Source organism: Ovis aries, chromosome 12, assembly GCF_016772045.2.
Source record: "Ovis aries strain OAR_USU_Benz2616 breed Rambouillet chromosome 12, ARS-UI_Ramb_v3.0, whole genome shotgun sequence".
Lineage (NCBI taxonomy): Eukaryota > Metazoa > Chordata > Mammalia > Artiodactyla > Bovidae > Ovis > Ovis aries.
The window spans coordinates 59,663,229-59,679,438 of NC_056065.1; the positions used below are offsets into that span (position 1 = coordinate 59,663,229).

A 16,210-nucleotide genomic window follows, 5' to 3' on the forward strand; every position below is an offset into this window, starting at 1 on the left:
AGGTGGGCTCTTACCAATACCAGGTGCTTTCCCCCTGTTGCCGCCTAACTTTGTGCTACTTTTCTCTTTCTCAGGCGCTACCGTCACCTCTGTTTGTTGATCAACATCCTTTATTTGAAGTCAGCTTAGTTTCTACTTCTTTCACAGAATTAATCATTTCTTTAAATTCCTATGACATACATAGGTATAGCAGGGGTCTACTCAAGGGCCTGCAGATGCTCACAACAAGAATGAAGCAGGTAATGTATATAGGTGAAGTGGACGAGAAGTAAGAGAGCAGAGGAGAATAGGTTATGACAGACTGCCATCTGTAATGACTACTATCTGTGCCCTTCCCAGCTGTACCTCACTGTTGCCAGATCTCCCCATTTTTTAAGGAAAAAGTCATATAGATACTTCCTGTGTTATTTCCTGATTTTAAAAAGATTGGGACAGCTTCTAGCCTCTGATTTATACTATGTAATACATTACTTGATCATTCAGTGATCACATTGTATTCACTAATAGCTTAACCTGGAGAAATATGAGATAGTAAACTCCTTCAGAGCTTTTTTGTTTAAGCAGTATAGGGGTTTCTAATTCAGTTCAGTTCAGTTGCTCAGTTGTGTCCAGCTCTTTGTGATCCCATAGACTGCAGCATGCCAGGTCTCCCTGTTCATCACCAACTCCCAGACCTTGCTCAAACTCACGCCCATTGAGTCAGTGATGCCATCCAACCATCTCATCCTCTGTCGTCCCCTTCTCCTCTCCCCTTCAATCTTTCCTAGCAACAGGGTCCTTTCCAGTGAGTCAGTTCTTCCCATCAGGTGGCCAAAGTATTGGAGTTTCAGCTTCAGCATCAGTCCTTCCAATGAATATTCAGGACTGATTTCCTTTAAGATGGACTGCTTGGATCTCCTTGCAGTCGAAGGGACTCTCAAGAGTCTTCTCCAACACTATAGTTCAAAAGCATCAGTTCTTCAGTGCTCAGCTTTCTTTATATAGTCCAACTCTCACATCCATACCTGACTACTGGAAAAACCATAGCTCTGACTAGGCGGACCTTTGTTAACAAAGTAATGTCTCTGCTTTTTAATATGCTGTCTAGGTTGGCCATAACTTTTCTTCCAAGGAGCAAGCATCTTTTAATTTCATGGCTGCAACCACCATCTGCAGTGATTTTGGAGCCCCCAAAATAAAGTCTGTCACTGTTTCCATTGTTTCCCTATCTATTTGCCATGACGAGATGGGACCAGAAGCCATGATCTTAGTTTTCTGAATGTTGAGTTTTAAGCCAACTTTTTCACTCTCCTCTTTCACTTTCATTAAGAGGCTCTTTAGTTCTTCTTCACTAGTTAGTAATTCATATCGCTGACCAGGTTTGGAAAGTGGAATGGCAGGTGTCTAGGGACAAATTATGGTTAGTTTGGCATGTTAAATTGAAAATGAAAGTCAGGAGCTGTGTTCTGTAGAGAAATTTGGAGAGTCATTAGCAATCAGGTGATGGTCGAGGCCTCAGAAATAAGATAATTCAGAAGTACATGTAGAGTGAGAAGATTAATGACAGAACCATGGGGAACACCAATCCCAAGGGACCTGAGGAAATAGAAGAATCGAGGGAGGATGGAAGCGAGGTAAGTTCAAGCCAGTAAAGACTGAGAAACGAAGGGAGTCGGTAGTACAAATACTGCAGAGAGACCGAGCAGTGGAGAGCAGGCCAAGAGGGATGTCCACAGAATTAGTATGAGAAGGTCATGTGTGCCTTTGCCAGAATCAGTTTCAGCAATGAGACAGATGTGAATTTCACATGTTAGCACGTGTGGATCGGTAGAAACCTATGTACTATCAGTGGGTGTATCAGTTGATATAGCTTTAAAAACCAATGTGGCACTGTCTTGTAAAGGTGAACATTATATATGCCTGCATGTATGCATATATGTGTTTATATCTCTCCTAGAGAAATTCTTGTACGTGTGCACCAGGAGACATGTACAAGAATGTCTATAGCAACAAGGAGGAAGGGGGCAAGTAACTCAAAACTCGTATCACACAAAATGAATAGGTAAATTGTGATATAGTTATATATAGTTTATTCTCTTAAGGAACTACGGCTGTACTTAACAAGATGAATAAGTCTTAGAAACAAAACAGTGAGACAAAGCAATCACAGACCATATTTAACAACCACTTATAAATCACTTATTGTGTACCCATTCTAACTTTACCAATATTATCATTTAATCACACATACAAAAGTATGATTTTTTTTTAAGCTCAAAAATAAGCAAAAGTAAAATAAAATGTGCAGGAATACAGACATGTGCCTCAGAAAGAACAAGGGGAATAATCTTAAAATTAGAAATGGTAGTTCCCTCTAGACAGGAGGCAGAGAGATGACCCAGGGAAAGAATATAAAGATGAGGCTGCTGCTGCTACTGCTGCTAAGTCGCTTCAGTCGTGTCCGACTCTGTGCGACCCCATAGATGGCAGCCCAACAGGCTCTCCGGTCCCTGGGATTCTCCAGGCAAGAACACTAAAGTGGGTTGCCATTTCCTTCTCCAATGCATGAAAGTGAAAAGTGAAAATGAAGTCGCTCAGTTGTGTCCGACTCCCAGCGACCCCATGGACTGCAGCCCACCAGGCTCCTCCGTCCATGGGATTTTCCAGGCAAGAGTACTGGAGTGGGGTGCCATTGCTTTCTCCGAAAGATGAGGCAACGGTACTGATATTGTAGCTCTTACGTTGATGAGTATTTATTACATTATTTGATAACCAGTATGATATGTTAAACTGTTATTTTTTTAAAAGATACAGTTATCTTTCTCCCACAAATAAAATATGAATACATGTCAAAGGTTTTGTTGAAATCATTAAATATACAGGGAATCAGGAAGATATTTACAATAACTTCAAGGAAGAAGTCAGAGTACTGCACATACATGCAGGCCGTTGGGAATGCTGGAATGAATTTACAGATAGTTGCAAAATTGGTCAACATCCACAGGGCAATAATCAGTTACATCCCACTGGATATAATTCATTGGCATTTTTATGGACAAGAATTTGTATTATTACCAGTTTTCAACAACTTATAAAATAGTTCAGGCCAAGAGGATGCACTGGAAACAGGATATACGTAGTAATCTTTTTGCCTATTGCAAAGTCTATCACAATTTTTCCTGACACAAGTAAACTTTTATATGTATCAAATAGTACATAAAAATAGAGTGAAGGATAAAAAAAATTAATTGTACCAGTCCTGTTTCTCTTTCAAGGTGTTTGTTGAAGACGGCAAGAGTCCTGTCTTGAGGAGGCCGTCAGATTTAAAGGAAGGGTTGCTTTGCTTGTGTTTTTAAATAGAGGAGATTTAAATGTGCACACTGGTTCTTAGAAAAGAGCCATGGAGTATGAGTGATGGTGGAGGCAGCAGTGGATATGTTAAAAGGAGGCAGTGGAGATTACGTTCAAAATTGCAGTTTAGATTTGGAAGAAAAAAAGGGGATTCTTCTTCCTTTGAGATAGGAGGGAAAGAAAGGGAGCTAGGCTACAGATTTATTTGAAGTCATAAAAAATAAAGTTGAGAGTCTCTAAAGAAAAAGAAGTATTTATGATAGATGGCTTAAAGAATACTGTTAAGATTTACTGAATGGAAAAGGAATGATACTGGAATGAGTAAAAGGATTACCATTGCCAACTTTTTTACATTGTGTTAAACACCAATTGTCTGCAAATACTGGTCAGGATTTTCATTTTTTAAAGTGCAAGATAGAGTAACCACCTGAATGAGTTTATTATCTTAAACAGATTAAATATAAAATACAAAAGATTTTCAATAAAGAGATTAGAAAGTCTTAAAAATTCTCAAGTGAATGATACAGATACTGTATGAGTTTGTAAAAACAGTGTAATTAAAAAAAAAACCTTGGAGTACAAGTGTATCCTCTGAGATCCAGCCCTGTCACTAACAATTCATGTGGTGTTAGGCACTTCCTAAATAGCTGTGGACCTTAGAGTGTTTGCCTATGAAAAGAGGGTTTGGACTAGACAGTTTCTAAATTCCTTTCTTGGAATATGTGAGAAAACTAAAGAACCGTTGACACGGACCTGAATATAAGATAATGATTTAGATGGGCAGAGTTGAGTTCAGGTATCATTTAAGCTGGAAGAACCAGCATGAGAAAAAACACAGGGCTTATTTGGAAGGCAGTAGGTACATCATTTTGGTTGCACTTATTCTGAGAGTTCATGAACAGGGAGTAACAATTTGAAAGTAGGAACATGGTGCCTTTTACGCTTTACACATGCATAGTAAACTCTCAGGAACTATTTTCTGTGTATGTGACTTTGAATATCCAGAACTAGGACAACTGAATCATTTGAGAGGATGTATTATTTTTGTTGGTACAGAAAAAAGAGCAAGGTTAACTTCAATGTGTAGTTAGTAGAACTATTTCAAAAATCCAACTGTTAACCTTTAATAAAAACAAGACATTTCTACTAGAATGAGACAGTTTTCAAAGTAATTAAGAATCAAGACTTCCTGGTCCTCCCAAGGTTAAGAAACTATCTTCCAAGGTGCCGAGGGAGGAGAGCACAGGTTTGATCCCTGGTTGAGGAGCTGGGATCTCATGTGTTATGCAGACAGCTGGGCCCAAGCGCTCTGGAGTCTACACACCTCAGCGAAGAGCCTGTGTGCCACAACCCAGACCCAGTGCAGCCAAATAAATATTTAAAAGGAAAAAAAAAGTAAGGCTCATGTGACAAGTTACCCACTCAAGCCAAGCATGGCTAGAACTAATATTAAGTTAACTGCCCCATGGAAGTAGAAGGGAAGTGGTTAGACTGGCTAACTTAAAACTTCTTCAGGTTATACCACAGCTTGAAAAATAGGTACTAGTGTATAAACATAAAAACCAAGGTTTGGAAATTAGAATAATTATCTTTATTTTATACAGAGGCAGAATCAGTTCAGGAGCTCATCTTCTTTCCATTAAGACCCATGGGTAGGTAGGTACTGGAGTTTCTAATTTCAGTTTTAAGTTACCTGTCTGACCTGGACTCCACAGAAATCTAGGCCTTATTGGTCATGTTTTAACATAGTATTAAAATGAATATATTTTAAATATGGCATATATTGAAATATAGCTATAAACAAACTATACTCATCCAAACAAGTAGGAAAACACTCATTTATCTTAATTTTGTTTCAGGTATCTATCTATCTGATTTAACCTACATTGATTCAGCATATCCGTCAACTGGCAGCATTCTAGAAAATGAGCAAAGATCAAACTTGATGAATAACATCCTTAGAATAATTTCTGATTTACAGCAGTCCTGTGAATATGGTGAGTTTCTGGGAGTAATGCTGTAATTCATTTATAAAGGTTTGATTCATTTATACAGGTTGATGGCCACTTTTCACAGGGCAGGGTACATCATCCTAATGTAAAGGAAAATAATGATTATGTCACTGTTCAATGTTTAGCATCCTGTTTAAGATCTTGCTTTTAAGGAGTTCAAGTATTTCATATTTAAAATGCTAAGTTTTATCTTTTGCTCTTCTGTAATTTGAAACAACTTTGCTAATGTAGTTTTCACAATTATTTTCTATTCTTTTCATCTCATTTGATCTCCCTGATCTATTATGTAAATATTTATTTTTTCAGTTAAGGAGTGAACTGAGACTGTTGTAGTAAGAGTTGAGAAGCTTTCTTGAGTTGTATGTTGAGTAGATAACCAGTTTTTGTCCAAGATGTATTTTATGGAAACACATATGTGAAAAGAACTTATGCAAGCCCAAATGATTATTTTTTTTAAAAATTTATTGTTTTAAAGCATTTAAGTGCTTTCAGCATGATAGAAAATAGAGGTTTTTACAGCTATGTAATTTTAATGCTGTTTAAAAACAGTTTACAGTTTGTTGTTATTTAACTTTAATCTCTTTTTTTTATCCTTTTCTCAATTTTTTTAACATAACATCAAATTGTAATGTTAAATCAATCTTATTTGAAATTTCTAAGTAGGAGAGAAAAGTACAAATGTGAGCCAGGCTTCTTTAAAAAAAAAACAACCCTAAACTACCTTATATCTTGCACTTAAATGAGGTTTGACTATAAATTACAATGGTGGCTCTGATTTTTTTAATGAAATTTCTCAAATATGTGGAACTTTCTAAATGGAGGTATTTTAATCTATACAGACAGCCTGCAACTGCAGTTTTCTAAATTAACTTCAGTTTTACATTAAATAACATTTACCTCAGTCATGTCCTTCTAGAGTTAATTTAAATTTTGGTGCCATGTGGCCTTCAGTTCAGTTCAGTCGCTCAGTTGTGTCCGACTCTCTGCGACCCCATGAATTGCAGCACGGCAGGCCTCCCTGTCCATCACCAACTCCCGGAGTTCACCCAAACTCATGTGGCCTTAATTTACCTTTTTTTTTTTTCTTAATTTTTATTTTTACTTTATTTTACTTTACAATACTGTATTGGTTTTGCCGTACATTGACATGAATCCACCACGGGTGTACATGTGATCCCAAACATGAACCCCCCTCCCACCTCCCTCCCCACAACATCCCTCTGGGTCATCCCCATGCACCAGCCCCAAGCATGCTGTATCCTGCATTGGACATAGACTGGTGATTTGATTCTTACATGATAGTATACATGTTTCAATGCCATAATTTACCTTTAAATATATTTTTCTCAGCTTAACTTCAGAAATTTTGCCTGAGGTGTACTTTATCAGATAATTATTTATCATGTTTTGCCTAGATATCCCCATGTTGCCTCACGTCCAAAAATACCTGAACTCTGTTCAATATATAGAAGAACTGCAAAAGTTTGTGGAAGATGATAATTACAAGTAGGTTGGATCTTCAGAAGTGGTTTGTATAACTGTGTCCTGTCCTCTGCCCTTTCATCTCTGTATTCAAACATCTAAATACCGCGTCTTATCATGCAAAGCAGTTGTGCATTCACAGTGGTAAAGTTACCTGTTCACGTAAATTTTTTAAATCAATCACTTGATGCGACGGAGCCAGTATACAAGTACGTCTTCTCTTCTTCTATTAAAAAGCATTGTATGTTTCTCAGCTTGTTGAGAGCTGATGTTTGATAGTTCTAGTTTTGCATTTCTTCCTTTCTCTCTCCATTGAAGCATTGAATCTTTATGGAAATGTGTCTTTTAATAGACTGAAAAATTAATGAAACAGTCCATGAATAGAAAAATTGCTCCTCTTTAAGGAAATTTTTAACACAATTTTGAATTTGTTTTCAGTTATTTTTGTGTACTGAGAGAATATTGAACCTTCTGGACTCTGAATTAATATTTGTCCAATAGAACACCACACTTGTCCTTTCCCCTATTCAAGCAAGTCCTTCGTTAAAGGTTTTCAAAACTTACTTTTAATACAGCTGATATCCATGTCTTTTTGCTTAACCATTCTCAGTCCTGCCCAACGGAAAAGGGACTTTTTCATTATTAACACTTTTTATTTTTCTGGAGTAGGAAATGCAACCCACTCTAGTATTTTTGCCTGGAAGTTTCCTTAGACAGAGGAGCTTGGTGGGCTACAGTCCATGGAGTCACAGAGGCAGACGTGACTGAGCACACAGTTTGCATTTATTTTCCAGTAGTGTGCTCTGCACTATGACTACCAGGTGTTTTTTTTTTTTTTTTCCCCAAAAGATAGAAGGATAAAGAGGCGATTTCTCTTGAGGCTTTTCATTTTCCTTGCAGGTTCATTTATTTAAAAAAATTTTTTTTGCTGTTTCTAAGCTTTCAAATTTAACTTTGTATCTGCCACAAGTATTTTTTCCAGTAAAAGGTTATATTTTAAATTTTTATTAAAGTGAAAGATAAGGTTATTTTTTAATATTAATGCATCATATACAAAAAATTTCTTATGCTGTGTGATAGTAATTATCAGCTTCTTTGTTCCATAAGTTTCAACATCTTTTAAGGAATTCTGGAGAACAGAATTGGTACCCATAATAAAAGGCTAGAAATTCCAGAAAACAACTGGAAATAATTTTTCTTCAAATATCAAATATATTAAGAAGCTCTGTACATATACTTAAAATGTATCTAAAGCTTTATTTATATTTGAAAACACCTTTATTGCTATCCTCTCCACCATACTGTATTATTACCACTTTGTCTTTCTGTATCAATTTTTGTTTTACAGAAAGATTTTACAGGGTAATTCATTTGAAAATGTATGAGGTCAGTGCATCAGCTTTTTAATAAACTTGGCACTCTTTCACAGATCTGATGCCCTAGATTGTAAGCTTCTTGGGCGTGATGGTCTCTGTCATATTTATCACTTACTTCTTTCATCTCTCTACTGACATAGCATAAAACACTCATATTTTGTCCAGTTGGGTACAGAAGATTATCTTAAAACTCAAAACATGAGTAAGTCATTATTAAAATTTCTGTGTCTGTCTCAAGAAACTTAATGTATTTTTTAAAAGTTAAAGTGTAACTCTTCAGTAGAAAGTGAAAGTTGCTCAGTTGAGTCTGACTCTCTGCAACCCCATGGACTATACAATCCATGAAATTCCCCAGGCCAGAATACTGAAGTGGGTAGCTCTTCCCTTCTCCAGGGGAATCTTCCCAACCCAGGGATCAACCCCAAGGCCTTCTGCATTGCAAGTGGATTCTTTACCAGCTGATCCAACAGGGAAGCCCAAGCATATTGGAGTGGGTAGACTATCCCTTCTCCAGTGGATATTCCCGACACAGGGATTGAACCAGGGTCTCCTGTGTTGCAGGCAGATTCTTTCCCAACTGAGCTATCAGGAAAGCCCTTTCAGTAGATGTGAAGTCTAAGAAATTGTTGCATAAATACAGAGTATGGTGAATTTTAATGCTGAAAGGATAGACTTAACTAAGCTGTTAAGTAGTTTTAGCTGTCTGGATCCTGGCATGAGAGCTTCGTTTGGGTAGGAAAGTGGATGCTGTTATACTGATTTTTGTTTTCATGAGTAACTAGAACTCGGCAGCCTTCCCATTATACTCAATGTGTGTTAGTAACTTAGTCGTGTCCAACTTATGCAACCCCATGGTCTGTAGCCCATCAGGTTCCTCTGTCCATGGAATTCTCCAGGCAAGAATACTGAAGTGGATTGCCATTTCCGTCTCCAAGGGATCTTCCTGACCGAGGGATAGAACCCAGGTCTCCTGCATTGCAGGCAGATTCTTTACCATCTGAGCTACAGGGAAGTCCCATTGTATTCATAAATATTTATTCAGCTTTTGCTATAGGTAAACGCTAGCTGCTGGGACTACAAAATAAATAATTACAAAATAGTTCAAAGAGTTCTGTACTAGAGATGTGCCGAGGATGCTATGGGAACATAAATGAGGGGAGACCTAACTCAGCTTTAACTGGGAAAAGTGAAGAGAAAATAAACATGAGCAGCTTCAGGTGACCATCTTACCTTAGTCTGCATCTTAGGAGGTGAGTTGCTCCACATGAAGAGTTAAGAAAGATGTTTCAGGGATGGAACCATCAGTGGAATAGGGTGGGAAGCTGTGTTTGCTTGGGGTACTGCAAGTCACTTGGTGGTATTAGAGAATCTCATGGGAAGCTGAAGAAGAGAGTGTTTTCCTAAAGATGGAGTTGTGTTGCATGAACCTACTGATTAAATGTGTTGAAAATCAGAGCATTTTAACATAAGAGCTATTAAGGTCATAAGTTGGGAAAAATGGATTTTATGATGAAAGATTTAAATAAAAATGACTTTTCATTTATCCATAAGCCTCTGTTTTTGGCAGCTTCACCTACATAGGCAGCCAGTATCAATATTACAAGTTACATGCATGTGTTTTAATCAGGGTGAAAATCTTTCGAAGTTATTTCATTTTAATACTGAGCATAATATCTTTTGGAGAAGGAAATGGCAACCCACTCCAGTATTCTTGCCTGGAGAATCCCAAGGACAGAGGAGCCTGGTGGGCTGCCGTCTATGGGGTCGCACAGAGTCGGACACGACTAAATCGACTTAGCAGCAGCAGCAGCAGCATAATATCTTTTCTCAGTGAATCAGCATCACTGTTATATATAGTGTTTTGATGATGATATAGGCAACTGACACTGACTGCATTTTAAGTGCAGTTTAAGACAAACTGCAGTTTAAGATGCTTCTACTTTTTATATTGCTGTCGGTTATCAGCCATTATTAATAGCAATGTGATTCTCCCATAGCCTCCTTTCTGTTCCTTTCTATTTTGGTTCTGTGTTAGGAAACTTTACTTAATTTGCTTACTTCTTTGTCTTCCACCTTCTAGACTGGACACCCTGTCTGCTTTAGTCTCCATTATATTCCAGTGCTGAGAGAACGGTGCCTGACACAAAACAAGAGTTCAGCGAAGGAATATAGCATAGTCTGAAGCTCACATAATTAGAGTCAGCTACCCTGTAACAAGAAAAAGAGCAGAGAGTTCTGGTTAATCATGCATCTGTTCAATACATGTACTTTACCTGGTTAAGTAATTAAAGTACAATTATGTGTGATTTCTTCTTTAGGATATCAAAGACATCGATAAAAAGTTAAGCACCTGTAATAGATTTATCATTATAATATCACTTGTATTGTGCAGTTTCATAAAAATTTCCAGTTGGTAGGATGCTGAAAAATAAAAAGTCTTTATTAATTTCCAGACAGATGCTTAATGATAATACAGAGTACATCAAAGTATATTTCCTGGACTACACCAAAATATTTTCTACAACTGCTTTAGTATCCTATTTCCTGAAACCATTTCCACTGATAGGAATTATAACCTTTGTTTGCTGCAGAACTCAAAATTGGTACATTTTCCTAAATGGAACTTGTGTGTGTGTGTCCTCAGTCGTATCTGACTCTTTGTGAACCCATAGACTGTAGCCTGCCAGGCTTCTCTGTCCATGGAACTTTCCAGGCAAGAATACTGGAGTGGGTTGCCATTTCCTTCTCCAAAGGATCTTCCTGATCCTGGGATTGAACCCAGGTCTGTTGTGTCTCCTGCATTGGCAGGCAGATTCTTTACCACTGAACCACCTTAATTTCCAACTAATAAACTCTGACTTAGAAAAGGGATTTATCAGGGATTTCGTAAACAGCCTTTTTATTTGTATAGATCTTTCTTTTGATAATTTGAGTTGGTTGGTTTTTTGAATGGTTAGTTTTAAATAAGGTTTTGTTTTCTTTTGTTTTAATTTTCAGTGCTACAGAGACCATTAGCCTGTCCAATAAGGATCCTAGAAAGAATTTGCATAATTTAATGCAGTGTTGGAAAGTTACTGAATTTACTTGCCTTCTATCAGTATAACCTCAGGTTAACTCACCAAATAGCTTTAAATGTGTTGAATTGTTCGGCAGTATTGAGGTTCTTGGGAGAGCCATCTCTGTTTTTGAATATGAGGTTTTGATGTTTTTTCCCTCTCTTAATATTTCCTGGAATCACTGTAAGATCAGCTTTGTATGAAAGAGAAAGGGGACTTAACTAAGATCACCCTTGAAGAAACATATATAGTTGAGATTATTTTATAAAAAATGTTTTTAGGCTTTTGGTAGAAAAATACATGATTTTAATGTTATTTGGTCAAATATTAATCATTTTATGTGCTTTTTTCCTTTTTGAAATTCAGGCTTTCATTAAAGATAGAACCAGGGACAAGCACACCTCGTTCTGCTGCTTCCAGGGAGGATTTAGTAGGTTAGTGCAGCTTTCTCTTGTTACTGAGTAATAAACCAGATAACCTAATAAGAAAGAAGGGATATACTCCAAAGTGAATAAATGCTTAGTACATTTTATTCTGCCTTCACAGTTTTATTTTTGGTATTAAAATATATCTTTTTCTGTTTGGTTTTTCTGTTTTTTTCATTAAAAAGTTGTCATGTGTAGTTTGTCAGTAATATGCAAATAAATATGCCAAGTAATCAAGAGTAAGAGATATAGCCAACAGAAAATACTAAGTAAGTGTTTATGAATTATCAACTCTTTTTTCATTAAGCATACTGTAAGAGGCAATGAAGGTTAATTATGTTAGAAATTTCTGTGGTCTAAGTGAAAAATTTACTAATTTGAATAATTATAGGAGTCAATTTTAGTGGCCTTTTTTTTTTTTAATTTCACTCTAATGCTGGACCAAGTACTGAAAAGAATAATCATAGTCTCTTAATTTATCTGTTGGCATTACAATTGGGATTTATATGTATATAAATAATCTAAAAACATTAAATTGAAGACAATTTTTTAAAGAAATCATAGACAGTACCTCATTTAATATTCCAAATACAGACGTTGGCACTAAGCTTTGTATTATTGTATATCCTAAAAATAATTGGAGACCCATCTAATAAGGTATGAAGGGAATGAGGGAGCAAAACCATGACAGTATCTACAGGGGAGAGTGGTCCAAGCAGAGGAAATCATTCATGCTATATTTATTTAAATTTGCTTTTCTTTTAATTCTTAAAGTGATATTTTGCTTGTAAAGCAACTGTACACCAATAAAAATTTTTTTCAGTGTTATTTTGCAAATCTGTGTACTCTCAAGTTCCATTTTTTTAAATTTCCAGAAACTTGAGCAGTCGATATAGATTTAAATTGTAACTTGAATCCTTGACCTACTCTACACATTCTGTATGTATGAAGAAGCTGAAACTAAGAGTGAAGAAGTCATGTGTAAAATTAAATGAACGCTGAACTAGGATTCAGAAGACCTGAGGGTTTAGTCTAGGTTTCATGTGTGATATGAGACCCTTACACCATCTCTTCTAATCACACTGTTTCCTCTATAAACAGGCTATTTATACTGGCTACTTAGGGCAAGTAAAAGAGATAGAAATTAATAGATATTGTTTCTTTTGAGGTTTTGTGTTTTATGACTCAGAAACTAAGTATTTCTTATGTTCAGTCAATTAAATAGAATTCATAGTACCTTAAATTAAACCACAACTTTTATTTCATATCAAACGATTGCAAATAAAGCAATCTTCCTAAACCATTTAACAATTTATGTCTGTCTCTCTTTGTGTCTCTGTCTTTCTCTTTTTTAATTTAACCCTTAAGGTCCTGAAGTAGGAGCATCTCCACAAAGTGGAAGAAAAAGCATGGCAGCTGAAGGAGCCTTGCTACCACAGACGCCACCATCCCCTCGGAACCTGATTCAACATGGACATAGGAAGTGCCATAGCTTGGGTTACAAGTCAGCACTTTTAATTTTATCTTTCAAATCTTTATATATTTAGTTGGATTTATTTCCTACTTATTTTACTAGTTGGACAGAAAATAGTGTCCTTGCATAGTTTTATTTATGTAAAGCAGTCTTTTTCTGATTTAGTAAAATATCTTGTTTGCATAAAGGCATTTATTTCTTCCTTACCTTAATTTGGAAATGAGCTTTTTCCAGTAGTGCTCTCACATTTTGGGAAATAAAAATGAACATTACAGGTCATCATCATAGATAAAATCAGGAAAGCAAACACTGTTTCCATTTTAAATTATAACATATCATGAGGCATTGCTTGTCTTAACCAAAACAAGTCACCATAAATAAAGCATATAAAAACTGTTCTTCTTATACAAAATACAAAGAAAGGGAAACTGTCTTTTTGTTTAGCTTTACAAGATTGTTTCCTCAAAATGGACCCCAAGGTTCTCTTTTGTCATGATTTATGTGAAAATTTAATAGACGTTTTCCAAAAGTGAACGTGAAAATAATTTTTAATGAACCCAAGCATCAAGATAAAGTATTTTCTGTTATATAGGTAGATATGGCCTGGTTTTCTAAAAAATTTTTCCCTAAACTGTTAGCTTGAGGCTTTCATGGTAAAATCTGTGTGTTCATTAGTGTAAGAGTTCAGAAGTAATTTCAGGATAGCAGGTACATCTTTTATATCGTGAATCTTTATGTAAGAGTATCTTTTATATCCTGAGTTAGTAACAGTAATGAAAGATATGAAAAATATTTCTCTTTGTTTCCAGTTTCATTCATAAAATGAACACAGCAGAGTTTAAGAGTGCAACGTTCCCAAATGCAGGGCCAAGACATCTATTAGATGATAGCGTCATGGAGCCCCATGCACCATCTCGAGGCCAAGCTGAAAGCTCTACTCTTTCTAGTGGAATATCAATAGGTGAGAAATAATTCTCTGAGAGAGTTCCAACTTATGTAAAATAAGACTTCTAACAAAACTCAGCTGAAAAAGCATGATTAACCCTACTACAAGTAGAAAAAATAATTGATAAAAGCTAAGTAGCAAAGTGTGGATATAATATCATATTACTAGTAGCTGCTAAAATTAATAATTCATGATGGTTTGAAAAGTACTTGATGTTTTTGACTTCAAAAGGGGAGGCATTCAAGGAATGGTGGGGAAGAGAACAGGCACTGGTTGAATTGGTTACTGCATGTAGTTGGAATGCAGTAATGAGGAAAGGAGCAGATGAGTTATGATTCTCAGGTTTTTTTTAGATTAAGCAGCTAGTTAGATATATGGTGGTGCTGTTACCTAGGCAGAGAACATTATAAGAGCAGCCATTTGTAGGTATTGAGGTATTTGTAAAGGGTGACTAGGTTTGGGGAATTAAGAATTCCATTTTGGACGTGTTTGGATCATATTGAGTTGTCAGGTAGGTGATCGAATGTATGAATCTGAAGCTTAAGGAGGTAAAGTCACATCTATAGATACAGGTATAAGAATTAGCATATTTGTAGTATTTCAAGCCGTGAGACCAGATAAGGTCACCGAGGGAGAGGATATAAATAAATAAGAGTAGACATGCTAACATTTGGAGGTGTCATTTTTTTAAAATGGTTGGCCATCAAAGGAAACTACAAATGAGGGACCACTGAAGTAGGGAGAAAAGCAGTGTGGTATCACAAAAGCCCAGGAGAGGAGGGTCTCTGAAGGGAGGGATGTGCTGAACGTATCCATATCAAGTACACAAAAGAGAAAATAAGAGGAGAACAGGAGCTGATCACTGAATTTGGCAAGATAAAAGTCACTTGGTGACCTTGACTAGATTTGCTTTATAGAATACTGTGGGCAAAGCCCTGGCTGGAGTAGATTGGAGAATGAGACGTAAGAAAATAGAGATGGCTATTATAAAGAAAATCAGGACTGGAAAAGGACGTGAAGTTAAGAAGAATGCGTTTGTTTTTACTTCCTAAACTGTTATTTATTTTCTGAACCTTCTAGCTGAGCATAATTTCTTTGGATAGTTAGGAAATCTCCATACAATGCTATTTTTATTTTAAAAAGAAATAAAGGAGGAAAATATCTTCTCTGATTAACTGCCAAGGTTGCTCAAGGGCTGTCTATTACTCTTAATATGATCATCTCAATATTGATGAACAATCAGTAGAAAGAAATGTAGTAGTTCATTTTCTTGAACATCCTGACTTCTTTTAACCCTTGAGAGTTTTGAACCCTGAAATTGCTTTGGAACTGGAAAGCTCCATTCAGCAGTTTTAGTCCAGTATTTCCCTTTTTATAAATGCAAATGATGACAAAATTTACAGAAAAGAGACAAGTTGGTCACCTGAAATCTCTCTTCATTAATATTGTAAATTGCCTATATGCAAATGTTAACCTCAATCTGAAAAATAGTACACAGAATAATTTTGCAAAAGAGAGAGGAAGAAGCTTTTTCTAGTTAAAAATGTGTTACAGTTCTGGAATCTAGCATGTTATTTTAAGTTTAAAAAAAAGTAATTTTAAAAATTATAGCTCTCAATTTAGTATAAAGTATTTGCCTTTTCTGTAATACTTATCATAAGTATTATAATGATGATTATTCTCTATTTGTGACTTTTACTTTCCATAGATGTTCTTTTGGTTACCACAACAAGATAGTTATCTAATTATTTCATTCCATTACAGTTAATGTCTTATTTTAGAGAACTGTCTTTTAGAACAAGAAGGGGCTAATTCAATTTTTGCCTTTGTATTTATTGTTTAATTATTCCAAGGCTAAGTAGGTAAACAGTAAGGATTGTTGTATCCTTGTTTATAAATTAAGAACATTAGACATAAGCATTACTTTCCAGGGTGTTTCCTTTAAAACTTTAACATTCTAAAAAGAAAGTTTGTAACCACAGCTGGTAGTTATTAATATACACACACAATTAATAATGACAAAAAATATTTTCCTTAGCTGTAACTTTTATATACAATATTAATTTATGCCTTGGAGGCTCTGAGAAAGTACCCTGGAGAAATTAACCA

The 16,210-nt window shown here is 35.9% G+C and overlaps 1 protein-coding gene and 1 long non-coding RNA gene across 6 annotated transcripts in view; one reads left to right on the forward strand and one right to left on the reverse strand.

The window, feature by feature from the left end:
- Positions 1 to 16,210, forward strand: part of RALGPS2 (Ral GEF with PH domain and SH3 binding motif 2) — a 159,525-nt gene that overhangs the window by 118,453 nt on the left and 24,862 nt on the right. For all 5 annotated transcript variants that reach the window (XM_042229400.1, XM_060396637.1, XM_015099335.3 and 2 more), the window contains 5 exons: positions 5,190 to 5,327; positions 6,758 to 6,848; positions 11,623 to 11,690; positions 13,050 to 13,185; positions 13,965 to 14,116. In XM_042229400.1, the coding sequence (XP_042085334.1) occupies positions 5,190 to 5,327; positions 6,758 to 6,848; positions 11,623 to 11,690; positions 13,050 to 13,185; positions 13,965 to 14,116 (585 nt within the window). The remainder of the gene's footprint in view (positions 1 to 5,189; positions 5,328 to 6,757; positions 6,849 to 11,622; positions 11,691 to 13,049; positions 13,186 to 13,964; positions 14,117 to 16,210) is intronic.
- LOC132657520 (uncharacterized) overlaps positions 5,790 to 16,210 on the reverse strand; it is a 51,525-nt gene continuing 41,104 nt past the window's right edge. Inside the window, exons 2-3 of the long non-coding RNA XR_009595857.1 lie at positions 9,431 to 10,408; positions 5,790 to 7,177 (exon numbers count right to left, since the gene is read on the reverse strand). This is a non-coding gene — a long non-coding RNA (uncharacterized LOC132657520). The remainder of the gene's footprint in view (positions 7,178 to 9,430; positions 10,409 to 16,210) is intronic.